The following is a 27,841-nucleotide window of genomic DNA, read 5'->3' on the forward strand; positions in this document are numbered from 1 at the left end:
CAAAAGTTTGCAACTCCAGGAGGCTGGCCTTCTAGGCAGAGTTGCAAAGAAAAAGCCATATGTCAGACTGGCCAATAAAAATAAAAGATTAAGGTGGGCAAAAGAACACAGACACTGGACAGAGGAACTCTGCCTAGAAGGCCAGCATTCCGGAGTCGCCTCTTCACTGTTGACGTTGAGACTGGTGTTTTTCAGGTATTATTTAATGAAGCTGCCAGTTGAGGACTTGTGAGGCGTCTGTTTCTCAAACTAGACACTCTAATGTACTTGTCCTCTTGCTCAGTTGTGCACCGGGGCCTCCCACTCCTCTTTCTATTCTGGTTGTGGCAATTAAAAAAATAAAACAATAAAAACTAACAGAAACTCTCTCTGTATCTCTCCCTCTCTCTCTGTATCTCTCTGTGTGTATCTCTCTCTCTGTGTATCTCTCTCTGTGTGTATCTCTCTTTCTCTGTGTACCTCTCTGTGTACCGCTCTCTCTCTCTGTGTATCTCTCTCAATTCAATTCAATTTGCTTTATTGGCATGACGTAACAATGTACATATTGCCAAAGCTTATTTTGGATATTTACAATATAAAAATAAAAATGAGAATCAAAATTGTCAACGGGACAACAGTAACAACAATAACCAAGGGTCAAAATAACCATACATTCAACAATAACAATAAACATACAGTAGAGTACATGTGCAGGTTGATTGGTTTGTCAGACACTGTCCCTCAACTTATGGCAGGCAGCAATGTAGTGCGCTGCCAACCCACAGCTCTCTGCGTCCTCCCCCAACAGGACGGGTAGCCTACTTTCATCAGAGAGGTCTTTGAAACCTTGAATAAGGGTTTCAAATTTGGGGAAATGACACTCTCTAAGTGTTTTATATTTTTGACATTTTGTCAGGAAATGCAGCTCCGTCTCAGGTTCTGCTATTGTGCAGTGGTTGCACAGCCTTTCCTCTACAAGGAGCCAGGTTTTCCTGTGTCTACCCTTCTCAATGGCAAGGCTGTGCTCACTGAGCCTGTACTTTGTCAAGGTTTTTCTAAGGTTTTGATCAGTAACCATGGTCAAATATTTAGCCACAGTGTACTGTCGATTTAGGGCCAGATAGCACTGCATTTTGCTTTGTGTTTGTGCTTGTGTTTCCCAATAAGCAATATAGTTTTGTTTTGACTGTGTTCTAATTTGGTTTATCCTGATTGATTGGATGTTCTGGTCCTGAGGCTTCAGTGTGTTAGTAGAACAGGTTTGTGAACTCAGCCCCAGGACGAGGGGACTCTTTTCTTTGCTCAGCTCTTGGCATTGCAGGGCTTGGTAGTGATATGAGAGGGGGTCACTGTATTTTAGATGTTTCCAAAACTTAATTGCTCTTTTTTGAGTTTTTATTATTAGTGGATATTGGCCTAATTCTGCCCTGCATGCATTGTTTGTAGTTTTCCTTTGGACATGTAGGATAATCTTACAGAACTCTGCATGCAGGGTTTCAATGGGGTGTTTGTCCCATTTGATGAAATCTTGTTTTGCAAGTGGACCCCACACCTCGCTGCCATAGAGTGCAATTGGTTCAATGACATATTCAATTATTTTTGGCCAAATTTTAATAGGTATTTCAATTTGAATTTGCTTTTTAATGGCGTAGAATGCCCTGCGTGCTTTCTCTCTCAGTTCATTCACTGCCTCATTAAGGTGTCCAGTTGAGCTTATTTTTAAACCTAATTAATTGTAGTGTGTGCAGTACTCTATATATTTTGTACCAATTGAGAACTTTGCTCTATTCCCTGAGATCTGGATCTTCTCTGGAAAATCATTATTTTAGTCTTTTTGGGGTTTACTGCCACGGCCCAGGTCTGGCAGTACTGCTCTAGCAGGTCCAGGCTCTGCTGTAGGCCATGTGCTGTGGGTGACAGCAGGCATAGGTCATCTGCGAAGAGTAGGCATTTAACCTCTGAATTGTGGAGACTAACACCAGGGGCTGAGGATTTTTCTAGAATAGTGGCCAATTCGTTGATGTAAATATTGAAGAGTGCAGGGCTCAGATTACAACCCTGACAAAGGCCCCGCCCCTGGTTAAAGAATTCTGTTCTTTTCTTACCATTTCTAATGCTGCACTTATTGCCAGTATACATTGATTTAATTATGTCATATGTTTTACCCCCTACACCACTTTCAATAACTTTGTAGAACAGTCCTGTATGCCAAATAGAATCAAATGCTTTTTGGAAGTCGATAAAGCAAGCGTATATTTTGGTATTATTTTGGTGGACATGTTTATCTATCAGGGTGTGTAGGGTGTAAATATGATCAGTTGTGCGATGTTTTGGTATAAATCCAATTTGGCTTTTACTCAAGACATTGTGCTTATTAAGGAAGTTTAGAACTCTTACATTTATAATACTACAGAAAACCTTCCCCAGGTTACTGTTCACACAAATGCCTCTGTAATTGTTAGGGTCAAATTTGTCTCAGTTTTTAAAGATTGGGGTTATGAGTCCTTGATTCCAGATGTCAGGGAAATAACCTACACTCAGGATCAAATTAAACAGTTTTAATATAGCCAATTGAAATTTTGCACTAGTGAGTTTGAGCATCTCATTTAGGATGCCATCAGGTCCGCATGCTTTTTTCAATTTGAGAGCCTGAAGTTTCTTATCGAGCTCCTGGTCAGTAATTGGGGAGTCCAATGGATTTTGATTGTCCTTTATAGCTTTTTCTAATCCATTCAACTTCTCATGAATTTGGCGTTGTTCTGCGTTTGTGTCAATTTGAACGGTGTTGTAGAGTGTTTTAAAATGGGTTGTCCATATGTCACCATTTTGTATCGCTAAATCCTCTTGTTTAGATTTTTTTCCCGTTTTTTCCAATTTTGCCAGAAGTTGTTTGTGTTTATGGACTCCTCAATTAGTGTCAGTTGCTTGCTTTTGTACTGTGCTTTTTTGGTTCTGAGTGTACGTTTATAAAGTTTTAAAGTCTCACAGTAATGAAGGTGTAATTCACCATTATTTGGGTCTCTATGCTTTTGATTGGATAGTGTTCTAATTTTTTTCCTTATAATTTTACAATCTGCATCAAACCAGTTGTCATCTGTGATCTTTTTTGTTTTGTTTTTTATCAATTTCAATTGTGCTTCTTTTGCCGTTTGCCTGAATATATAGTTGATGTTTTGTACTGATAGATTGATGCCTTCTTTACTGTGAGTGAATGTGGTATCCAGAAAGTTATCTAAGAGTGTTTGGATATTTTGGTTACAGGTTGCTTTCTGGTATTCTTCTGTGCTGTTTTGGGCCCATCTGTATGAATTTCTGATGTTGTACAGCTTACTGGGCTGTGAATGTGTGGTTGTTTCCATGTCTGTTCTTTTGAGGAACAATGTAATTTGGCTGTGATCAGACAGAGGTGTTAGTGGCTTGACAGTGAATGAGCTGAAAGAGAAAGGGTCAATGTCTGTGATCATATAGTCTACTGTACTGTGGCCAAGAGGTGAGCAGTAGGTGAATCTCCCCAAAGAGTCCCCCGTAACCTACCATTGACAAAGTACAGACCCAGGCTTCTACAGAGCTGCAACAGATCCTTTCCGTTTTTGTTGACGGTGCTGTCACTGTTGTTTCTATGGGGGAGATTAAGGCAGTTAGAAACAGTATGGCCTGTAATAAAGTTGTCCCCTCGTGTGGTCGTTAGATCAGGTACTGTTCCTGTGCGCGCATTTGTGTCCCCACAGATGAGCACATTTCCCTGGGCCTGGAAATGGCACGTCTCTTCCTCAAGGGTGGGGAAGATCTCCTCTGAGTAATAGTAACACAAGACCATGGTGCTTGCCTACGGAGCTGTGAGGGGAACGGCACCTCCGTACCTTCAGGCTCTGATCAGGCCCTACACCCAAACAAGGGCACTGCGTTCATCCACCTCTGGCCTGCTCGCCTCCCTAACTCTGAGGAAGTACAGCTCCCGCTCAGCCCAGTCAAAACTGTTCGCTGCTCTGGCACCCCAATGGTGGAACAAACTCCCCCACGACGCCAGGTCAGCGGAGTCAATCACCACCTTCCGGAAACACCTGAAACACCACCTCTTTAAGGAATACCTAGGATAGGATAAAGTAATCCTTCTAACCCCCCCCCCCTTAAAAGAGTTAGATGCACTATTGTAAAGTGGTTGTTCCACTGGATATCATAAGGTGAATGCACCAACTTGTAAGTCGCTCTGGATAAGAGCGTCTGCTAAATGACTTAAATGTAAATGTAAATGTAATATGGGGATTTTGAAGGGGGGATATATATTGCGCAAAGGAACACATCTTTTTCTGTCAGTACAAGTTCTTTTTTCAGTTTTAACCAAATGTGATATTTACCAATTTTGAGGGGATCAATTAGATTTTGTAGTTCGGATTTGTACCAAATGATCGATCCTCCAGAGTCTCTGCCTCTATTGACAGAGCTGTGTTTCTGTGATGGCACAATTACCTCTCTGTAGCCTGTGGGACAGTGAGTGACAATGTCAGCCTTACACCATGTCTCCTCCTCCTGACGTCAACATCTTTAAGATTTTTGTTGAACTCCAGTGCTAAACTCTTCAGTCCAAAGGTTGATGAGTTCAGGCCCTGAATGTTCCACATGCTAACTGATAGCGATTTCATGTTCCAAAAGAAAGAATAGCAGTCAGAAATACAATAACTACTAACTAATAAGTTGTTAAGAGTGAGATAAACAGGATAACAGCTAACATTCTTTCTGTTGTATATATAAATATTCCTATTCATTGAACAAGTAAATTCTAGTACAATAGGTGTGTGTGTGTGTGTGTGTGTGTGTGTGTGTGTGTGTGTGTGTGTGTGTGTGTGTGTGTGTGTGTGTGTGTGTGTGTGTGTGTGTGTGTGTGCATGCGTCCGTGTGTGTTTAGTGCAGTTTAGTGCAGATGTATTGGAGGAGCTGTTTAATCTCACTTAATCCTACAGGGTTCTCCTGTCCTCTGACGACCTCTGCGTAGCTGCGCTGGTCCTGCTGTTGGGCCCTGTGGAGTGGTGGAGGGCCAGTTCTGGGCTGTGGGGCTTCCTCTCTGGTCTGGTAGGGGTGGTGGTCTGGTGCGGGGTAGTAGGCTGGGCCCGGTCCGGTCTGGCTAAGCCGATGGAAGCGGTGATGCTCTGGTGGTGGGTGGGGCCTGTGGAGTGCGCTGGGTCTGGTGGGGCATTGAAGGGGCCTGGGGCTCCTTTTTGGTGCAGTGGTCTGGTAGGGGTCTCTGGGTGGTCCTCTGTCCAGTGCGGCATGGGGTGTTTGTCTACCAAGTGCCACGTCCTTTAGAGACTTGGCAAACATCCCTACTGTCTGCTTCCTCAGGTGGGAGTGGTCGTGCAGATGCTCTGGGTTGATTGTTGGGTGGTGAGCAACGTGCACGTTCGGGAGTAGGCCACACCCACTGGTGATGTCAGCGTTGACTTTCTGAATGGTACGGGGATGAAAGTCTTCGCGAGGCAGCAGAGTGGAGATGGTGATGTGGGAGTTGGGGAACCGCTCAGAGGCCCTCTCTGCTACTCTGTTGACCAGGCTGCCTACTCTCTCCTGCTCCTCTCGCAGGTTGTTGGTGCCGGTGTGAATAATAATGTGGCCTGGTGTGCCAAAGTCAGGCTGGGACAGGATGTGGAGTGCATCCTGTGTTTTTGAGCACCATATTTTGCACACCTTGTGTTGGGGGAAGAGTTTATCTTCTTGGATGAATTTCTCATTTGAGTCAATGAGGATGGCCACCTCAGTGGGTTTTACCAGATTAGTGCGTTTACGGTCTGGGGCTGGAGTACACAGGGCCTGTGTACATGGAGGGGTGTGTGGGGGTGTGTCAGGGGGGGCCAGAGAGCTTCTCTCTGTAGTAGGTGTCCCCATGTGAGTCTCCTTGTTGCCTGGGGGTGTGGGTAAAGTGTTGTCAGTTTGGGGGAGGGTTGTGGGTAAAGGTGGATCAGTGGGGGTGGTAGGGGTGGTGAGGGGTTGCAGCTTCTCTCTGGGAGTGTCTACAGTCTGTTCTCTGTGCTGTAGCACCCTCTTGATGACAGACAACTCTTTTTCCATCTCCTCCTTTACCTGCACCAGCTCTCTCCTCATGGTGGCCTTTACCTCCTCAAGAGCTGTGGTAAGGCTCTCTCTCAGCTCCTGGACAGAGTTCTTCAGCTGGGTCCTGCACTGGTTGATCTGGTCCTGTAGAAGCTCTGTGTCTGGGCTGGTGGTGGTGTAGCTGGGGGGCTGCTCCTTCAGCTCAGTAACCCATACCTCTAACAGAGCCAGCCTGTCTCTCAACACGCTGATGGTAGTGTGGTCTTGGCCCTGGTGGTTGTAGGCAGGCAGGCAGGGGGGAGGATGGTCCTGCTATTGGGGTGCCTGAGGTGAGGGGAGAGATCGGGGTGCTATCATTTTCTTTTTTGCTTTCCGCTATCTTCGTTAGGGTGGGGAAGTCCTGCACAACAGAGCTGAGTGCAGCCTCACTGCCCTGGACCATGACAGTATGATACATGTTTACCGTCAGAAACCTGTTTTCCTGGTCCTTATCGCTGTCCTCAAAAATGTGGATTTGCCTTCCCTTGCAGATGCCTTTTTTTGTGGTATAGCTGAAATGCCTGGTTACAGCTGTATGCCAGGCAGTAGTGTGGTCTGTGTAAAATAACAGGTTTGTAACAGTCCTGTTTTGTGAGCAGTCGGCAAACAACGTTTCTGGGTTCTCTCTCAGAATTCTTTGTTTAAAATTGATTCTTCCCTTCTCTGATTTGATTTCTGCTGGATATTCAAAAAAAAGGGGGGAAAGTCTGTCGCTGCTATTCTGTCGCTGCTAACGCTGCTAGCGCTGCCTCAGTGGCCATGTTGCTATGGTTACCACCAGTAAACAGTTAGAGCTAGACGGTAAGCTAGCTGACAGATTTGAATTTGGATAGCTAGCACGATTAAGATTGGTCTTTTAACTCACTCTCTGTTAATCTTTTCCTCCTGTGTCGATCTTCAGTTGTACAATTTGATTACCTATACATTTTTTGCTTCTCTCTCTTTCTGTATCTCTCTCTCTCTGTGTATCTCTCTCTCTCTCTCTCTCTCTCTGTGTATCTCTCTCTCTGTGTATCTCTCGCTCTCTCTGTGTATCTCTCTCTTTCTGTATATATCTGTGTATATCTCTCTCTCTATATATATATATATATATATAGAGAGAGAAAAACACAGAGATATATATATAGAGAGATACAGAAAGAGAGAGATACACACACATACAGAGAGAGAGAGAGAGATACAAAGATATATATATATAGAGAGAGAGAGATACAGAAAGAGAGAGATACACACACACACACACATAGAGAGAGAGAGAGAGAGATACAGAGAGAGAGATAGAGATACCAGAAAGAGAGAGATACACACAGAGAGAGGGAGATACAGAGAGAGAGATACACATACAGAGAGAGAGATACAGAAAGAGAGAGATACACACACAGAGAGAGAGAGATACACAGAGAGAGAGATACACAGATATCTGTGTATGTCTCTCTGTGTGTATCTCTCTCTCTCTGTGTCTCTCTCTTTCTGTATCTCTCGGTCTTTCTTTCTCTATGTGTGTGTGTCTTTCGGGCTTTCACACAAGTGCACGCACACATGCACACACACACAAACACACACCATCATTGTTGTGTACAACATTCTTGTAAGGGGTGCGAACTGGCGGCAGAGAAGTCAGACGCAGGACAGAAATAACTGTGTTTCCAACGGCGCAGTTTATTAACAAAACCCACCGGAAAACAGAATAATAAAATAAATGGGTACATAACCCAACGCACACCAGGAAAAATGTGCACAAGCACTTACAATAAACAATCACCGACAAGGACATGAGGGGGAACAGAGGGTTAAATACACAACATGTAATTGATGGGATTGGAACCAGGTGTGATGGAAGACAAGACAAAACCAAAGGAAAATGAAAAGAGGATCAGCGATGGCTAGAAGGTCGGTGACTTCGACCGCCGAACGCCACCCGAACAAGGAGAGGGACCAACTTCGGCGGAAGTCGTGACAATTCTACAACCTTCTTGTCTCTATTGGGGCAAGTAGATCAAAAGCAAAAACAGAAAACAAACAAAAAACTAAATCTCTAAATCACTTATTCAAAGTATCCATAGAAAGTGTTTGTTGTAGGTGATTATTAATTTACAGGTGTGTTTTGACGCCTCATAGGTAACTCTCCACTCAAGATGCCTCGCAGATTGCCAACTGGACTCATAGAGCTGTAACCATACTGATACCAGCATCTCAAATCACCCATGTGCACTCTAGTTTCACCTCTCAATTTGTCTTTGGCTAAACCTGAGCTGCTAATATGCCCACCCTGTAGCAAAGTGCAACTGTATACCGGTAGGCAGATACAGCAGCTGTACCCTTGACTTTGGATCAAACATTAGGCTACATTTTATGAATAGTGTGTTGGGCTGGGCTCACAGAGGCTATATCCCCAAGCATTGAGATGACAAAGGCCTTTCCATTATGTCTCAAATAACATTTGATAGTTTAATGCACATAGAAGGGGTTCAGATTTAGTCAATGCCTTAAGTAATTTTTGTATACTTTGAAGGGTTCATGAAAAGTACAGTCAACAACACTGAATATATATTTTTAATGGAATCTCTCACAATGGCCACTTAGTCTCTATCTGTATTTATGTTTGGTAAGCCCTGACGAGATAGTTAAAGTCAGTTTGTAACCGCAGAATTTATACATTTTTAACATTGTTGGCATTGTTAGTTGTCATGATTAGTATTCATGCCATCTGGCATAGGCCTTTGTATTAAGGGCTGAGGTAAAGTAAGGCCTCTCATTTCTTTGCTGACTAAAAACATGTGAATGACTTCCTGAAATGCTGATATTCACAGTATTACACTAATCTAACGTCATGACCCAGCCTTTAAAAAAACATTACTCATTATCACCTGTTGGCATTGAGGTCACTGTCTTGACATTCTGAAATTCACTGGGTGCGGTTCCAATATCTGTTGCAATCAGTGGCAAGAGCATTACATGGTGAGAAGGGGATTTTGTCTTGTGACTTGTCAGCAGTGTGTGAAGGAGCAGTGTGAGTGTATGTGTTTGTTTGTGAGTGAGTGAGTGAGTGAGTGAGTGAGTGAGTGAGTGAGTGTGTGAACACAAATATAAATTCCATCCAGACACTGTTGACCTAGAGCACACAAAAACGATATATACCCTAGCCTAAACATCAGCGCCCCAGGTAACTTCCACAAAGCTGTGAACGATCTGAGAGACAAGGCAAGAAGGGCATTCTATGCCATCAAAAGGAACATAAAACTTGATATACCAATTAGGACCTGGCTAAAAATACTTGAATCAGTTATAGAACCCATTGCCCTTTATGGTTGTGAGGTCTGGGGTCCGCTCACCAACCAAGAATTCACAAAATGGGACAAAGACCAAATTGAGACTCTACATGCAGAATTCTGCTAAAATATCTTCAGTGTACAACGTAAAACACCAAATCATGCATGCAGAGCAGAATTAGGACGATACCTGCTAATGATCAAAATCCAGAAAAGAGCAGTTAAATTCTACAACCACCTAAAAGGAAGCGATTCCCAAACCTTACATAACAAAGCCATCCCCTACAGAGAGATGAACCTGGAGAAGAGTCCCCTAAGCAAGTTGCTCCTGGGGCTCTGTTCACAAATACAAACAGACACCACAGAGCCCCAGGACAGCAACACAACTAGACCCAACCAAATCACGAGAAAACAAAAAGATCATTACTGACACATTGGAAAGAATTAACAAAAAAACAGAGCAAACTAGAATGCAATTTGGCCTTTAACAGAGAGGTCAGAATACCTGACCACTGTGGGTGACCCAAAATTAATGAAAGCTTTGACTATGTACAGACTCAGTGAGCATAGCCTTGCTATTGAGAGAGGCCACAGTAGACAGACCTGGAACTCAAGAGAAGACAGGCTATGTCCACACTGCCCACAAAATGAGGTGGAAACTGAGCTGCACTTCCTAACCTCCGGCCAAATGTACACTAACGTTCAAAGGTTTGGAGTCACTTAGAAATGTCATTGTTTTTGAAAGAAAAGCACATTTTCTGTCCATTAAAATGACATCAAATTGATCAGAAATACAGTGTTGACATTGTTAATTAATGTTGTAAATTACTATTGTAGCTGGAAACGGAAGAGGTGACTCCGGGATGCTGGCCTTCTAGGCAGAGTAGCAAAGAAAAAGCCATATCTCAGACTGGCCAATAAAAATAAAAGATTAAGATGGGCAAAATAACACAAACACTAGACAGAGGAACTCTGCCTAGAAGGCCAGCATCCCGGAGTTGCCTCTTCACTGTTGACGTTGAGACTGGTGTTTTGCGGGCACTATTTAATGAAGCTGCCAGTTGAGGACTTGTGAGGAGTCTGTTTCTCAAACTAGACATTGTAATGTACTTGTCCTCTTGCTCAGTTGTTCACCCACTCCTCTTTCTATTCTGGTTCTAGTTTGCGCTGTTCTGTGAGGGGAGTAGTACACAGCGATGTACGAGATCTTCAGTTTCTTGGCAATTTCTCGCATGGAATAGCCTTCATTTCTCAGAACAAGAATAGACTGATGAGTTTTAGAAGAAAGTTCTTTGTTTCTGGCCATTTTGAGCCTGTAATCGAACCCACAAATGCTGATGCTCCAGATACTCAACTAGTCTAAGGAAGGCCCGTTTTATTGCTTCTTTAATCAGACAACAGTTTTCAGCTGTGCTAACATAATTGCTAAAGGGTTTTCTGATGATCAGGTAGCCTTTTAAAAGGATAATCTTGTATTAGCTAACACAACGTGCCATTGGAACACAGGAGTGATGGTTGCTGATAATGTCCCTCTGTATGTCTATGTAGATATTCCCTTAAAAATCAGCCGTTTCCAGCTACAATAGTCATTTACAACATTAACAATGTCTACACTGTATTTCTGAGCAATTTGGTGTTATTTTAATGGACAACATTTTTGTTTTTCTTTCAAAAACATGGAAATGACCACAGAATTTTGAATGGTAGTGTATGACCGTATTAGAGATACATGTTTCCCTCAAATTTCACAGACCCACAAAGATTTCAAAAACAAATTCAATTTTGATAAACTCCCATATCTATTGGGAGAAATACTAGTGTGCCATCACAGCAGCAAGATTTGTGACCTGTTGACATAAGAAAAGGGCAACCAGGGAAGAACAAACACCATTGTAAATACAACCTATATGTTTATTTATTTTCCCATTTGTACTTTAACTATTTGCACATTGTTACAACACAGTATATAGCCATAAAATGACATTTGAAATGTCTCTTTAATTTTGAAACTTTTGTGAGTGTAATGTTAACTGTTCATTTTTTATTTCACTTGCTTTGGCAATGTAAACATATTTTTCCCATGCCAATTAAGACCTTTAATTGAGAGAGGGAGGTACAATAACATTAAACTGATTTGCTGCAGTGAATAGCCTATGCTTTTTTTTTACAGGTAATGGTGCCCTTATTTTCACAGGATTGAGACGGGGTAAGTTAGTTGCCAGTCGGATACATTTATATGCAAGTGTGAAAGCTGAGAAGGGAGCCCATGAACTGAGTAACTAACTATAAACTAACTAGGCTGTATCTGGGTCAGTGGACCAGAGGCCTATTTCGCAACAACATTCTTTAGAGCGCCACTGATTCACCCACCCCCACACACCAAGGACGACGTGTTGTACGCTCTCTACGTGCAGCTTTTCAATGTGTGTGTGTGCGCGCGTGTATATATCTGCCTGGTCGACCAGACGCTCGCCCACACGTACAGCACGAGCTCCCCATGCAGTAATAGCTATAAAATGACGAACTACTATCTCTCGAGCCAGACCGTTAGGCTAAAATCGGTATTCTGCAACGGCATGGGGATGTCGTCACATCTCCTCTCGCCAATATTCACGGAATGTGAAAACAAATTAGATTAAAACAGCGTCCCTGGTCCTTCATTTTTATAGCTGCACACTATCTATGTGGTTCTGAAACCTCTCATCGGGGAACCCCAGACGTTTCACAATTTTGTTGTAGCCAAAGATTTTCGATTATATTGACAAGATAGTCAAGTGACCGCTCTAACAATAGATCAAATAAGACCCACCTATCTCTACACTTTCTCATAGACATCCATACAAAAGGGGCTTATTTCACACACACATTTTTGGGGGAGTAAATCCTCTTGCTTGGCCTCTTCCTCTGTTGTAGCCCTCAACTAGCTCACCCGATTCAAATCCAATTTTATTGGTCACCTACACATGGTTAGCAGATGTTAATGTGAGTGTAGCGAAATGCTTGTGATTCACCTAGGGCTGATGATTAGTTCGCAAGTTGAATCAGGTGTGCAAGTTCTGGAAGAGATAAAATACAGGGAATGGCTTTGGGTCCCTGAGGAGAGGTTTAAGAAACCACTGATCTATTTTATGTACACCAGTGGTTCTCAAACGTCTCCTTGGGGACCCTCAGCCGTTCCATGTATTCGACCTATTCTATTCTAGAGCTAGCACACCTGATTCAACTTGTCAACTAATCATCAAGCCCTTAATGAAATGAACCAGGTGAAATGTCAGGGGTCCCTGAGGAAATGTTTGAGAACCACTGATGTAAAGTGCTGTATAGGGGACGCCCTGCCCACACAAGCCATCCACATACCTGTTGTTTTTCACTTCAAGAAAACGAGAGCCAACACCTTATAATTAGTGTAAACAAAGGCAGTGTGGATTGCATAGGCTACTGTGTAAGTCACACAGCGAATCTCATCTGACTGGTTTAGTCAAATGCTGATTAATGGTGAGATTAGAATTGAGCTGTGACATTACAGTAGCAACATTGTTAATGTTGCAGATGGGTATGAAATGGCAAACATAGGCCTAATAGAAATAACAGTATATAACATTTATTATAATAATTAATTTCGAACTTCACCAAATTCCCTATCTTAGCCTATGACAAACTTGCACTGAAGCAATGTGACAAAGTTTTAAACTTGCACTGAAATGATGAGCAACGTTACAATGTTGCAACTTTCAATGTAGCTGTTTGCTTTCTGCAGCATGCATACAACAATGTAACCTAGTTGAGTTACTGTACGTCCATTGTGAGCTCCACTCAAGCAAAGCCCAAATCCAAGCTACTGTAAACAAGTGGGCTTTGTGGGGCGTGTGTCTAGAAAAACAGGGTTTGCCCAATGAACGCTGACATCCTTACCACATGGTTAGCTTGTTTACTACAAGACCTGAAAACCCGCTGAAAACAGATTAAAGAAAACCCGGACGTGTATTTCATTCCTTTTTAACAAAACTTGACACCTACAGCTATATTTTCACGCTAAAACTGTTTAACTGCCACTGATGTATCTATTCAGTTGAGTCAAAAATGTCAAGTAGACGGTTATTTACGTCCGAGTACCGTGTATGTATGGTATTTACTTGATAATGTTTTCGCAGAAGAAAAGCTCCATTCCAATCCTGCCCCTTAATCCATACCGGGTTTGGATATAACCAGCATACAACCCTTTTTCAGGCAGGGAAAACATCATTTCAAGTTACAGCCGGTTAAAGCGAGCTTTAAGGAAGCTGGTGTGTTGAATATTGGCAGAGGTAAGTGCACTGTACCCATTGAAACTTTGGGGGGTTTTCTCAAGGAAAAGTGCTGTTTAGGATGCATGCTTTTCAACATGTTAGTAGATTCCTTATGCAGTGCATAAGGTTCGGATTTTAAGTGCATATTTGTATTGTAAACATGAAGAAAAAAATACATGTTCTTATCGCTGCAAAATGCATTGAGGCTACTTTTTATATGACCATATTTATCAACTGTGAAGTTGCAAATAATATTAGGACCCAGTCAATGCAGACGCTTGTTATTTGTGGGCTATCAGTCATTGTTCAATGAAGCAATCAATGCCTTATATTACATTTTTATTACAAAGCATGAGCTGCAGAATATAGGCTGTAAACGTGATGTTTTGCATCCTAAAATATCTTGTGTGCATAGATCCTTTGTGACAACCTTATAGAACTAATTTATTTTAAAACAACATCCAACATGATCCTATTATTGGGAAACCAGTAAGAATAAGAATAAAGATAATAAAATCAAACGAATTAAAAATAAATCATGCATTACACTAAATTATCTAGATTAAGTGTCGTAGTGATCATTTTACTGCAATGATGGTGTTTTCATGGTCTATTTTTGGTAAGAGAAATGTACAGTTTTAGTGCGGACATGCGTGGTTATACTACTTTCTACCGATAAGGGGGTGGACAGCTATGTCATAGAGCCTCAAGTTCTAGAATGTTCTGAGAATGGCAGCTATTTTGGTCGGGGAGAAATCCAAACCAGTCTTAGAGTACCACAGTGAGTCATAATACCCATAACCTAGTGGTCAAACAGGGATATGGTTCCAATTGTTTTCCCACCATTCATATTTCCCATAGTGGATTTTAGAAACACTTAAAATAAGGGCTGTGTTTTGTGTAGAATTACCCTTGCGTGATGTTTTGATAACCGTGTAAATCTCTAGGACAATGTGATTTTGATCAATATTTGTCTGTATTTACCCCCACCCCCCCCCCCCCCCCCCCCTTCGAAAATGAAAGCCACAATAGCAGATAATTAGCCTATCATAAAGAACTACAAATGCCATGATGATCTGGAATAGACTGCCAATCAAGGCAAAAGTAAGAATCTCTAATGTTAGCTAAATGTAGTAATAAATACATTGGCTACATTTCTTTAAATGGACAATTCTGTGACCAGTCTTTTGTGCAAGTTTTAAATAGACACAATACCTGTTAGCAAAGGTGTCAGCTAGAGATGAGGTGCAGGAGCTTGCAGGGATTTGTAGTTTTGCATGATGTCTATTTTGATGCTAATTAGCATTTTTGAATCTGAGAGTAAATGCAGTCGAATATATTTATGTCGCCTTGTCCGAGAGAGATTTACATGGTTATCAAAACAGCACGTCAGGGTAAGCCTATACGAAATGCAGTCCTTATTTCATGTGTTTCTAAAATCTCCTATGGGAAAAATGTAATGGTGGAAAAATGATTAGAACCACTTCCCTGTTTGACCACTAGGTTTTATGGGTATTATGACACCTCCACTGTGGTGCTATATAGGAATGAATGGCAGAAGAGGCATAGGTGATGCATTTCCTGCTTTTTACTTATGGAGGAAAATAAAAGGCATGCGTGTAAAATACAGTTCATTCGGGAAGTATTCAGACCCCTTGACTTTTTACACATTTTGTTACGTTACAGCCTTATTCCAAAATGTATGACACTTTTTATTTATTTTAATCCATCTCCACACAATACCCTGTAATGACAAACCCAAAATAGGTATTTAGAAATCTTTGCAAATGTCAACAACAAAACAATACGTCTTATTTACATAAGTATTCAGACCCTTTGTTATGAGACACAAAATTGAGCTCAAGTGCATCCTGTGGTAAATTCAATTGATTGTACATGATTTGGAAAGGCACACACGTGTCTATATAAGGTCCCACAGTTGACAGTGCATGTCAGAGAAAAACCAAGCCATGAGGTTGAAGGAATTGTCCGTAGAGCTCTGAGACAGGATTATGTTGAGGCACAGATCTGGGGAAGGGTACCCCAAAAATTCTGCAGGATTGAAGGTCCCCAAGAACACAGCGGCCTCCATCATTCTTAAATGGAGGAAGTTTGGAACCACCAAGACTCTTCCTAGAGCTGGCCGCCCGGCCAAACTGAGCAATCGGGGGAGAAAGGCCTTTGTCAGGGAGGTGACAAGGAACCCAATTGTCACTCTGACAGAGCTTCAGAGTTCCTCTGGAGATGGAGAACCTTCCAGAAGGACAACCATCTCTGCAGCACTCCACCAATCAGGCCTTTATGATAGAGTGGCCAGACGGAAGCCACTCCTCAGTAAAAGGCACATGACAGCCCGCTTAGAGTTTGCCAAAAGGCACCTAAAGAACTCTGACCATGAGAAACAAGATTTTCTGGTCTGATGAAGCCAAGCGTGAACTCTTTGGCCTGAATGCCAAGCTTCACATCTGGAGGAAACCTGGCACCATCCCTACGGTGAAGCATGGTGGTATCAGCATCATGCTGTGGGGATGTTTTTCAGAGGCAGGGACTTGGAGATTTGTCAGGATCGAAGAAAAGGTGAACAGGGCAAAGTATGGAGATATTTGATGAACCTGCTCCAGAGCACTCAGGACCTCAGACTGGTGCGAAGGGTCACCTTCCAACAGGACAATGACCCTAAGCACACAGCCACTACAAGACAGGAGTGGCTTTGGCACAAGTCTCTGAATGTTCTTGAGTGGTCCAGCCCGAACTTGAACCCGATTGAACATCTGGAGAGACCTGTAAATAGTTGTGCAGCGATCCAGTTGCAGAGGGAGGTGTTTAGTCCCAGGGTCCTTAGCTTAGTGATGAGCTTTGTGGGCACGATGGTGTTACACTAAGCTGTAGTCAATGAACAGCATTCTCACATGGGTGTTCCTTTTGTCTAGGTGGGAAATGGCGGCGTGGAGTGCGATTGAGGTTGCATCATCTGTTGGGGCGGTATGTGAATTTGAGTGGGTCTAGGGTTTCCGGGATGATGGTGTTGATGTGAGCCAAGACCAGCCTTTTAAAGCACTTCATAGCTACAGACGTGAGTGCTACTGGGTAGTCGTCATTTACGAAGGTTAACTTTGCTTTCTTGGGCACAGGGACTATGGTGGTCTGCTTGAAACGTGTGGGTATTACAGACTTGGTCAGGGAGAGGTTGAAAATGTCAGTGAAGACACTTGCCAGTTGGTCCGCGCATGCTATTGAGTCCGCGCCCTGGTAATCCGTCTGGCCCCGCCTTGTGACTGTTGACCGGTTTAAAGGTCTTGCTCACATCGGCTACGGAGAGCGTGATCACACAGTCACCCAGAACAGCTTTTGCTCTCATGCATGCTTCAGTGTTGCTTTCCTCGAAGCGAGCATAAAAGGCATTTAGCCCATCTGGTAGGCTCGTGGCTGGGTTTCTCTTTGTAGTCTGTAATAGTTTGCAAGCCCTGCCATATCCGTCAGCGCCGGTGTAGTAGGATTCAATCTTAGTCCTGTATTGAAGCTTTGCCTGTTTGATGGTTCATCTGAATTGCATTCAGTTGTGCAACTGACGAGGTATCCCCTTTACCCCTTATAGGACGTGTTATTTGTCCCTGTATTCCTGGTATAGAGTTAGTGCCACCTGTGACTGGTGGCTATAGTATGCCTCTACGTACAGCAGCGAGCTACTGTTACACAGAGGGCCAATGTTGTGAAATCAAAGGAAATTCTGTTACCATCAGGTTGGTTCACCATTACACAAGTGAGTCAAACATTACTGGAATCAAGAAGGGGATGGAGAGAACCTTACCTGCCCCCTTTCTCTCTCATACTCAGCCTTTGGCTTCTCTGGTCGCGTTGTTGTTGCTTATGTGCACACACACACACACACACACACTTCCCCCTTCTCTCTTTGATGTGATTTTAATCGGTATTACAGGATATGATGGACCTTGACCACTCAACGGAGCAAATCTGGTCCACCCCAAATCTTTCCCAACTGTAAATTGTTCTTCTATATTTTCTAGAAGGGGTGACTCACTGTGTCTTGCTCTCTGGTTTCCAGAATTGCATCAGTTATCATGATGACGTCCATATACTGATGCCCATCGGAATGTTTCTATTGACAATGTGAGACCGGCAGGGGGATTGATGGTAGAATGAGTTAATGGGATTAGAGGTAGAATCACTTTGCAGGAGAAGAGTTAATTCATTATTGAGAGAATGTTTTTGGAGAATCCCACACCTCAAATTATTGGAGACTATTATTGAAGCCCTGCCTCTATCGCATTTCCTGTGCATTTTGTCATAATCGTTTATTTTTGAACATGCAACTTTAACAAATGAAGAGTCATTAGTAGGGCACTCTTTTGGAATTAATATATTTCTGGTTTGAAGATTCTATTCACAGGCTACTGTTGTGTAATTGTAATAGTATCTTAAGGTAGGCCTACACATTCCATTGGGATGTTGAATGTCAGCTAACTTTAGCTCTGTGTGTAGGAGGTTTAACCAGCAACGAGCTCTCTGTAAAGGTCAAGGCAAACCTTGTGGCTCAGGTTGTAGAGCATGGCGCTCAGGTGGTAGAGCATGGCGCTCAGGTGGTAGAGCATGGCGCTCAGGTGGTAGAGCATGGCGCTCAGGTGGTAGAGCATGGCGCTCAGGTGGTAGAGCATGGCGCTCTGGTGGTAGAGCATGGCGCTCTGGTGGTAGAGCATGGCGCTCAGGTGGTAGAGCATGGCGCTCAGGTGGTAGAGCATGGCGCTTGCAATGCCAGGGTTGTGGGTTTAGATTCCCACAGGGGAAAAGTGCGAATGAATTCAAATGTATGCACTCACTACTGTAAGTTGCTCTGGATAAGAGCATCTGGTAAAATGTCTCAAGTGTCCGAAATAGAGAAGGGCTCCAAAATAGGTCATGGGTAAATATTTGTGTTGTAACTCTATCTGCGGAAGCCAGCTGATCCCAAGCCACCACACACCATAGTATATAGTTGGATGGTGTAGAAAGAAGTCACCTCCTACCCACTGATTTGGTGTCAGATGTGTTTTTTATCTAATTGTCAAGGATAGGGTTGGGGGATATGGTCATCTGATGCAATTTCAACCAAGAGAGTTTAGGGGGAGAAGGTGGGGAGGGGGTAGATTTTGGTCTAAGACGGGTGTTCATTCAAGTGCTGATGAAGACCAATTATGTAATTGATGAGCTACCAGGAATGCCCTCCCCACACACTTAATCAATCCATCAACATTCATGGCAGAATGGCTGAGCTGTCATCCACACATGCATCTGTATGGATATGACTATGTCAATAAAGTTAACTTTATAGAGCTTCAAAACATGAAATACAATCGCAAAGTGAGCACACAGAATTTTTTCTGTAATGTGTTGAAAGCAGATGGTCAATTTCTCAATCCTCATTGCCACTGCAATGGCATTTGACTGTAAAAGAGATTAAGTGTACCCAAAAATATGTTTGGGGCAAAGGGCTTGTGAGATTCATTAGTTTGATCTGGACTGTAGTTCTACAGCTAAACCTTGAAGTTCATAAACATGTGCACTTCTAAGATCTTTTGAAATGGAAAAATGAATACCAATGACAACCAGAGTGCATTTCTCAGAATGTAACACAGCATGATTTCTGAGGCAGAATCAGTTCTCTCCTACTACAGTAACTTAACCCAAACTCTACTCCTGTTTCGTCTTTCTGTCTCTGTCTGTGTTCCCAATAGATTTTCTGAGTCTACAGACATTGTTACTGCCAACCATGTTACCTAAGAGTCGTCTGGGGAAACGTTCCCCATTAGGGGCGTTGGTGTGTACCTCCTGCCCCTCCATGGAGAGCACATTGGAGACAGGGGGTCATGGGGACCCTGAGGGGGGTGTGGGGGGCCCAACCATGGGATCACCAGGGCCCCAGCATCTCAGCAGATTCAACAACAAACTACTTCCTGGACAGAAGGTGAGGGAGACATTCTTAAGTTACATGTCATGCTTGAGAGAACACCGACAATCTGTCTGTCACTCTCTAATTCAAATTCAGATTGTTTTAATGAATTCCCTCTTTCCTCGAGGTATCGCTGTCTGTCTTTTTATATCTGTCTCTCTTACTCTCCCCCTATCTTTGCACTAACCCTGACTTGTTCTGTTTGACTTGTCATTGTACATCTCTCTCTCCATCGTTGTACATCTCTATCACACTCTCTTGCTTTTTCTCGCTCTCTCTCAATTCAAAGGGGCTTTATTGGTATGGGAAATATGTTTACATTGCCAAAGCAAGCAAAATAAACAAAAGTGAGAGGATAATTTAACAACGTCAACAACAAAAAACTTTTAGAAATGAACAGTAAACATTGGTTGCTGTTTTCTCATGGCAACGGGCCACAAATCTTGCTGCTATGATTGCGTATTGTGGTATTTTGCCAAACAGATATGGGAGCTTATCAATGTTGGATTTTGTTATAGTGTGGACACTATACAAATCATTCCTACTGAATATGTGGTGTACTTAACTGCAGTATAGTATTATTACTATTCATGGGAGCGTTGTTATTATGGACATGTGTTGACTGTGACCTTTACCCAGAGTCGGTACATTGTTAACGTGACACTACCTCATGATGGGTATATCACTTCTGTTTTCTACCATTTCTACATGGCTGTACACCTTTATTTTGGAGTCTGCAAGTAAAGACAATGAACATTGAAACGCTTGTGGATATATTCCTTGTCAAGGTCTCAAATTCTTTGTGGGTCTGTGTGATCTGAGGGAAATATGTGTCTGTGTTCATACAGGTTAGGAAGTGCAGCTCAGTTTCCACCAATTTTGTTGACAATGGGCACATATCCTGTCTTCTCTTGAGAGCCAGGTCTGCCTATAACGACCTCTCAATAGCAAGGCAATGCTCACTGAGTCTGTACATAGTCAAGGATTTTGGGTCAGTCACAGGGGTCAGGTATTCTGCCACTGTGTACTCTCTGTTTAGGACTCTCTCTGTCTCTCTCCCTCCATCCTTGTACATCTATATCACTCCCACCCGTTTCCTCCCTCAATTACACTTCTGTCGCTAACCTCTCCCTCTCTCTTTAGGTGTATGTGTTGTGTGGAGGGCGTGAGTGCACAGGGGTAGTGGAGCAACACAACCATGTGGATAATGAGGTGGCTCTCCTACTGCCTGTCCTGGGACAGCATGTCCTGAGGAAACTAGAGGACGTATGGACCTGCCCCACCGTCCCGCCTCCACCTTCTACTACGACACAGGGCACAGGCAGACCACACCAAATGTCCTCCTGCATCGATGTGCCCAGGAGGTAAGTGTAGTGTAGTGTGTGTGGGTGTAATTTGTGTGTTAACTGGAGCAGGGTATGCATTCCCCTGTCATTGTGTCTCTCTCTCTATACCTTATCGTTCTCCCTGCTACAGGAGTGCGGAGTCTATGGATGAGATGATGGCAGCCCTGGTTCTGACCAGCCTGTCCTGCAGCCCTCTGGTCCCGAGCCCTCCTCAGAGAGACACAGTCACAGGTAATTCATTGACAGAATAATTGATTGAGTGATAAGCTCTTGGTTATATTTTTCCTGTCCAGTTTTTGTCAACCATTGCAGCTCTAGTAAGGTGTGTGTGTGTGTGTGTGTGTGTGTGTGTGTGTGTGTGTGTGTGTGTGTGTGTGTGTGTGTGTGTGTGTGTGTGTGTGTGTGTGTGTGTGTGTGTGCCTCAGTTGGTAGAGCATATTACTAGCAACGCCACGATTGTAGGTTCGATTCCCATAGGGGACCAGTACGAAAATGTATGCACTGTAAGTGACTTCTGGATAAGTTACTAATGTGTGTATGTGTACAGCAGGTTCTGCTGGTATGGAGTGTGGAGGCGGGGAACTCTCAGACAGCGGCAGTAGTGGCTACTGGAGCTGTGACCATGGCTACGGAAGCCCGGCCCCCTCTCCAACAATCACAGAAACAGAGGGTCACAGCCTGGCCGTGCCCCCTGATGAGGGATTGGACATGGAGCAGGTGCTGTTTGATGAGCCAGCACCACGGAAACGCAGGGTGAGTTGGGTAGTCACGGGGACAGCCTTGCTAAAATTGACCAATGTGGCAATATGTGACAGAATTTACTGGCAATCAGCTACTTGTTCTTGATTTAATGTTCCATCAGCCTTGCTTACCTGTGAACTTGTTTCCTTTCAGAACTCAGTGAAGGTGGCCTACAGGTGTCTGTGGCCCAACTGTGGGAAGATTCTGAAGTCTGTCGTTGGGATTAAACGTCACATCCGTACCCTGCACCTGGGGTAAGTGTCTAGGGATGAGACTGATCTTTGGTGCAAAAATTGCGTCCGTTGACATTATACAGTCTTAACTTTTATTATCAGATGATGTGACAGTGCTTCTACTAGTGGCACAAGAAAACAACTGTTGCATTAATCTATGCACTGTAAAACCACGTGTTTTCCCTCAGCCAAGTCAGTGAGCATGAGCGTTGCTCCTGCAGCGAGGAGGACTTCTACTACACAGAGATACATCAGCGGGAGCCGCGGCCTCTCACCCGACCTCTAGGGGTCTCTACCCCCAGCACCCCATGGCTGGCCTGCACCTCCCCCCCCAGCCCCTCTCCCGCTGGCGTAGGACCAGGAGCTGGAGGAGACTCCCCCACAGAAGTGAGCCCCCAGCTCAGCCAGTCTGCCCCCTCCACCCCGGACTTCTTCTGGCAGGTCCACTCTGAGCACTCCTACCAGGTAAGCACTAGGACAACTGCCCTAACTGCTATTCATGTCTAAGTTATCTCTGTTCTGCACACTGGGCATGAAAAGTGGAAAACAAGTGTGTTTCTTGAGTTAAATACATAATACATAATAATACATGCTATGAGCACCTATTGCAAACAGAGTTTGCAAATGTGGTTATATAGCCTATTGTTTCATATTTTGCATTTTATGATCCTACCTGATCGCAATCATTGATCACTTTATTTATCTCTGAAGGTTCCAGTCCAGGTGGTGGCTCCACCTGTCTCGGTCTCCTACTCATGCCATTGTACCACACCTACCTCAACCCCCCACCCAAGACAGGTAAACTTGCCATTGTACCACACCTACCTCAACCCCCCACCCAAGACAGGTAAACATACCATTGTACCACACCTACCTCAACCCCCCACCCAAGACAGGTAAACATGCCATTGTACCACACCTACCTCAACCCCCCACCCAAGACAGGTAAACTTGCCATTGTACCACACCTACCTCAACCCCCCACCCAAGACAGGTAAACTTGCCATTGTACCACACCTACCTCAACCCCCCACCCAAGACAGGTAAACTTGCCTGAAGCACTGGGTGGGTAGAGTTTGCACTTTAGGACTAAATGAATGGTCTCGAATGTGCAAACCCCGCCGATCCCACACCCCGGCTGAGCTAAATCAAATGTGCCTAGAGAAAAGTGTTTGTAAAGGAGCTGGACAACAGACTACACCAATGAAATGACAATCAACACAACCCTGACTCCTGGGGCTCTTGAACGCAACCCTCACTGCAGAATCCAATAGGAGAATCTCAAGGGAAATTCCCTGTAGATAATTGATTTATAAACACTCAGTTAAGAATCTACTGTACAACTGCTGTTCATGCTGTATGTCCAGGTATATGCTATTTTCACTGGTAGAATTCAACATATTTTTGCCCTTTGAACACAGAATTGTCCATATATCCAAGCGTTTTGAATTCATCACATACTTGCTTTTAAAAGTGGAATATTTGCAGAAACATTTCCCATACAGAGCCTCTGCCAGTATGTGTTTGGGGAATTGAATTCAGTCCATCAGGGAAAAACATCATTTGTTTTCTAGGATAGATTTAGTGCCCTGTTTCCAGAGCTGCTATACTGCCAATAGTGTCATGGATATTTACCAGCTAATCCCCTGTTGATTTGATCATATTTTCTTTCCATCGCTGAACTGGCTGCCTTTGTCTCCACTGGCCCATAGTCTCTCGTTAGCTGGTGCTACAACACTGCCACCTATCGATATGTAGTAGAAACTGCAGGTAATTTATTTGTAACAACACGTGGACACTGGCGTGATCAAGCCACTGCAGTAGTCTGCAGAAGTGCACACAAAGAGAAATCAATGCTGATGCCGTTTCAGCAGTTAACATGGATCGTTCAGTTTACTGTAATCTAAATACACATTGCATGAATGCTAAAATAGTGGATGAAGATTTTCCTTGCTTTCATCAGTGTTGTTTTGCTGGACCTTGCAGTATTGTGAGAGATGGCAACATCAAATGCAATATGTTGTCATTTATTTTATTAGTTTACTTATTTTCCTTTAGGGCTGTATGTTGTGCTGAGAAATCTATCTTCAATTCAGTTGTGGGTTATTTGTATAAAATTAGACAGATTAGTTAGTAGTCTCTAACCAATTACCAAAAACTGAGTTTACACTTATTTATAGTGGCTGTCCTTGTCTCCTCCCCTCATCTGCAGTTCCTTTCCCATCAGTGGAGGTAAAGGAGAGGAGATGTGGGAAAGAAGCCTTTTGAAAGGATGGGATTAGACATTCTGCTCTTCATCACCCATAACAAAGGCAGTCATAATGTGTATGTTCTGTTGTTTTTCTATGCACTGCTTCTCACCTGTTTCCCCCTCTGTCCACCAGGGTGCGTCGTTCCGTGTGAGGTCAGTCAGTGTGGGAGAACAGTGGCTGCAGCAGCACAGTGCCCCCATCAGACCACACCCTGTCAGCACCTCTCCCCAACGCAGCCACTGGTCCACAAGGTGAGATACTATTACTAATGTATCACTATTGATAACATTTTAATGCACATAATGTCCTTCATATCTGCCTCAGTCAATCTGAGTCTACAGTAATTTCCCTTCTCGCCGCTCTCTGATTTTTCTGTCTTTTCCTCACTCTTATCTATGCATCTCCTTACTTATGTCTCTCTCTCCATTTCCTTTCATTACATTTACTGTAAATTGACTTCCCCTCTCTTACCCTCCCTCCCTTTCTATCTATAGGAGGATCCGTGGCGAGGCGAAGAAGTGCCGTAAGGTGTACGGCATTGAGCACCGGGACCAGTGGTGCACCGCCTGTCGCTGGAAGAAAGCCTGCCAGCGCTTCCTCGACTGAACCCCTCACAGAAGAGAGGGATGAAGAGCGAGAGAAAGAAAGATGGAGCAGTCACCTCTTCGAGTGAAGACTGAGGAAAGATCTGGGGGTCAACCAGTGGAGCACCATGTACGTTGGTGTTTATTTCTTTCTTTAAAAAAAACTTTTTGGTCATTTTTACCACTTTACTAAAAGTTTTATGAATTTTGTTCATGTCTTTGACAACTTCGGGTTCTTGTGCGTTGGTGCTCATGGTGAACTCTGTGGGGGGCAGGCAGCTAAATTACCTATGACTGGTAACCTATGACCTTTACCAGAAGCATAGTTTTGCATCTCAGTTCCCCTGTCTTCCTGCCCAGGGAGGGGCTATAAAGGAAGTGGAATGTGATCCTCTCTTCCAAATCTTTGGCTATAACTTATAAACAGCAGCTCTTCTATACCCAGCAGCTATATAGGGGATGTCTATAGATCTATGACATCATGCCGTCCATAACTTGGCTTGGAAACAAGGCTTGCTGCCTGTTGCCAATTGTGGGCCTGAGCCAGGCAGGTGCTGAGCAGAATATCTGATCTGTAAATTAACCTAACTTCCAAACGCCTGGGCAAAAACAGATCTGTATGATACAAAGGTTAACCGATCCATCAGGCTTTGGCTTCCTGTCTGTGTATGCAGTGGACAATGATGGCAAGGAGAAGAAAGTAAAGTGATACTAGGAGGGAGCCCTATGTGACAGAGGTGAAGCTTCACAAAATACTTAGATCCTGTAAATAGCATGCTTGTTACCATGTCAGAGAAGAGTTGCTGTCAACTTGCTCATTTATTTGTTATAAAGTATTGAGTTTCATTTATACCAGCTCTTGTCAATTGCATATAGTGCACAGATTGGCTGAGAGAAGCCCCCTTGACCTATAGGATTCCATCTGCTCATGATCTACCAAGCGCTGGTCGGTAACCAGGAAGTTGTGTCCTAAACATTGAGAATGGATTGGAGGAGAAGTAAAATGCAGATTTGGGAGTCATTAGCCCAACCTGTCTGATGTTATAAGCCATTTATTCCTGCAAACTTGTATGTAGCTTTTTTTTTTGTTGGCTTTTTTAAGGGAACCAAAAAATATTTTGGGGCGATGTCAAATATGTTAATTTGTATTGTGTTTCGTTATATTATCCAGCAATGTTGTCTATATTTTGCAACTTGTCGTTTTTCTAAGGTGTGTTAAATACAATGTTCCGCCAAGAATTACCATGTGGGATATAGGAATCAATTCACATACTCTAGACCAATCAGAATTTCACTTCTCTGAGCACGATGTAACCAACTGTTAAAGTTAAGGACCCAGTATCTCATCCTTGTTGTTAGCAGCTACGGTAGCTATCCTTTCTGGTATGCCTTAAAGTCTTCTTAGTTACACCAGAAATAGTCTATAATATAGCCTCGTAACAGACTTTGGTTATGCTAACGGATATCATTTCAGAGCACTAGTCTATAATTAAAGAGACACTATGACAGAATAGGACATGAAAGTATTGGTTCCCTTTAAAACATGGAGGTCATTGGCAGCTTTGGTCTCCTACTCACATCGTTGTAATAAAATGAGCCATTTGTATAAATATATTTTGTCAGGAATCTATCTCCATACACTTGCCATATGCTTGGCTATCCAACACTCCAGTACCAGCCTCAGTACTGCTGAGACACTAACTGAATGATGTTATCGAGGTTCCAGGTTTGATGTGGAATGTGCCACGTGGTGCCAATAATAAGAACTAAAATATGGTGCCAGGATTGAGTCTGAAAACATTTACATGGCTAAGTGCTTATCTAGAATGATATGCTGCTCAAGGGCATTGTGGCCCTGAACCCTTGTCACTCTGCCACTTATTGTAAATTAACATGCATAAACAGATGTTTCATATGTTAAAACCCAAAATGCTTGAATGCTTGTTTATTGAAACTATGTGTTTCTACTCATAAAAAAAACAACTAATGTTTCCTTGCAGTAAGCCAATGAATCCACAGAAGCAAAAAACAGTTATATATTGTGTTATGTATAGGTAACTGCCAAAATAATGGAAACACTTGAGTAAATGAGGGATACAAAGTATATTGAAATCAGATGCTTCCACAAAGGTGTCGTTCCTGAGTTAAACAATTAACATCCCATCATGCTTAGGGTCATGTATAAAATGCCCAGTTTCCCATTGTTTTGGCTACCATGGCTAGAAGAGGAGATCTCAGTGACTTTGAAAGAGGGATCTTAAAGGTGCATAGAGGGTTTAAAGTGTGTGTGTGTGTCTCTCAGTCACCAGATTTTAAACCAATTGAATAATTATGGGAGATTCTGGAGCATCGCCTGAGACAGCGTTTTCCACCACCGTCAACAAAACACCATGATGGAATGGTGCCGCATCCCTCTGAGTTCCAGACACATGTAGAATGTATGTCAAGGTGTATTGGCGCTGTTCTGGCGGCTTGTGGTGGCCCAACACCCTATAAGACACTTTGTTGGTGGTTCCTTTATTTTGGCAGTTACGTGTATGTACTGTACCTGGAGAAAGACATTACCTTTGAATAAAGTAATTGTTTTATTATGATGCACTATTTTTATATGGAATCTGGAATGTTTTGGTCTTTTTGATGTTGAAATATGCTTGATAAGGATTAAGCCTGTCTCTAGTAGTCTTGTTTTTATTCTCCTTTTTCAAATCTTGGCCTCAATTTAGATGTAAAGTTATACACCTTTCCATGTTGAGTTGTGAGCCTGCATCTATACAGATATTTTATTTGATCAAGAGAGGACTTTTATTGTTATTATACAAGACATTATTGGTGTGGACATTTTTGTTTAATAAATGGAGCATTGTGGGATTCATACAAGATGTCATTGTCTCGTGAACATTCTAGAACGTTGGAACAAAACACCTCAAGACACCGAATCATTTGCTGCATAACAAGCCACAAAACAAATAGTAAACTATCTTTATTGATATGTAAAATTTCTGCTATTTACAGGTTTTATGCTGCACAACAAAATGGTTTCACGTAATAACTCAGACCACTGTTCATACGTACAGAAGGGTCTCTATTCAATGTTTTGGTGGTGTTGGAGGTGGAACTGTGTCAGAG

General features: G+C 43.0%; 1 protein-coding gene across 3 annotated transcripts; it reads left to right on the plus strand.

The window, feature by feature from the left end:
- Nucleotides 1-13,284: 13,284 nt before the first annotated feature.
- Nucleotides 13,285-27,589, plus strand: LOC120060193 (zinc finger protein 395-like). 3 transcript variants are annotated; one of them, XM_039009330.1, is made up of 10 exons: nucleotides 13,285-13,633; nucleotides 19,345-19,574; nucleotides 20,703-20,923; nucleotides 21,036-21,136; nucleotides 21,456-21,658; nucleotides 21,800-21,900; nucleotides 22,068-22,344; nucleotides 22,591-22,677; nucleotides 24,264-24,382; nucleotides 24,626-27,589. In XM_039009330.1, exons 2-10 carry the CDS (start codon nucleotides 19,380-19,382, stop codon nucleotides 24,735-24,737), a joined length of 1,416 nt encoding a protein of 471 aa, XP_038865258.1. In that variant the 5' UTR covers nucleotides 13,285-13,633; nucleotides 19,345-19,379; the 3' UTR covers nucleotides 24,738-27,589. The 3 variants fall into 3 exon arrangements, with proteins under 3 accessions (XP_038865258.1, XP_038865255.1, XP_038865256.1); XM_039009327.1 differs by having other exon boundaries at nucleotides 13,286-13,633; nucleotides 21,453-21,658; XM_039009328.1 differs by lacking the exon at nucleotides 13,285-13,633 and adding an exon at nucleotides 16,499-16,597 and having other exon boundaries at nucleotides 21,453-21,658.
- The last annotated feature ends 252 nt before the right edge of the window (nucleotides 27,590-27,841 follow it).

The sequence above is a fragment of the Salvelinus namaycush genome, chromosome 15, assembly GCF_016432855.1.
Source record: "Salvelinus namaycush isolate Seneca chromosome 15, SaNama_1.0, whole genome shotgun sequence".
Lineage (NCBI taxonomy): Eukaryota > Metazoa > Chordata > Actinopteri > Salmoniformes > Salmonidae > Salvelinus > Salvelinus namaycush.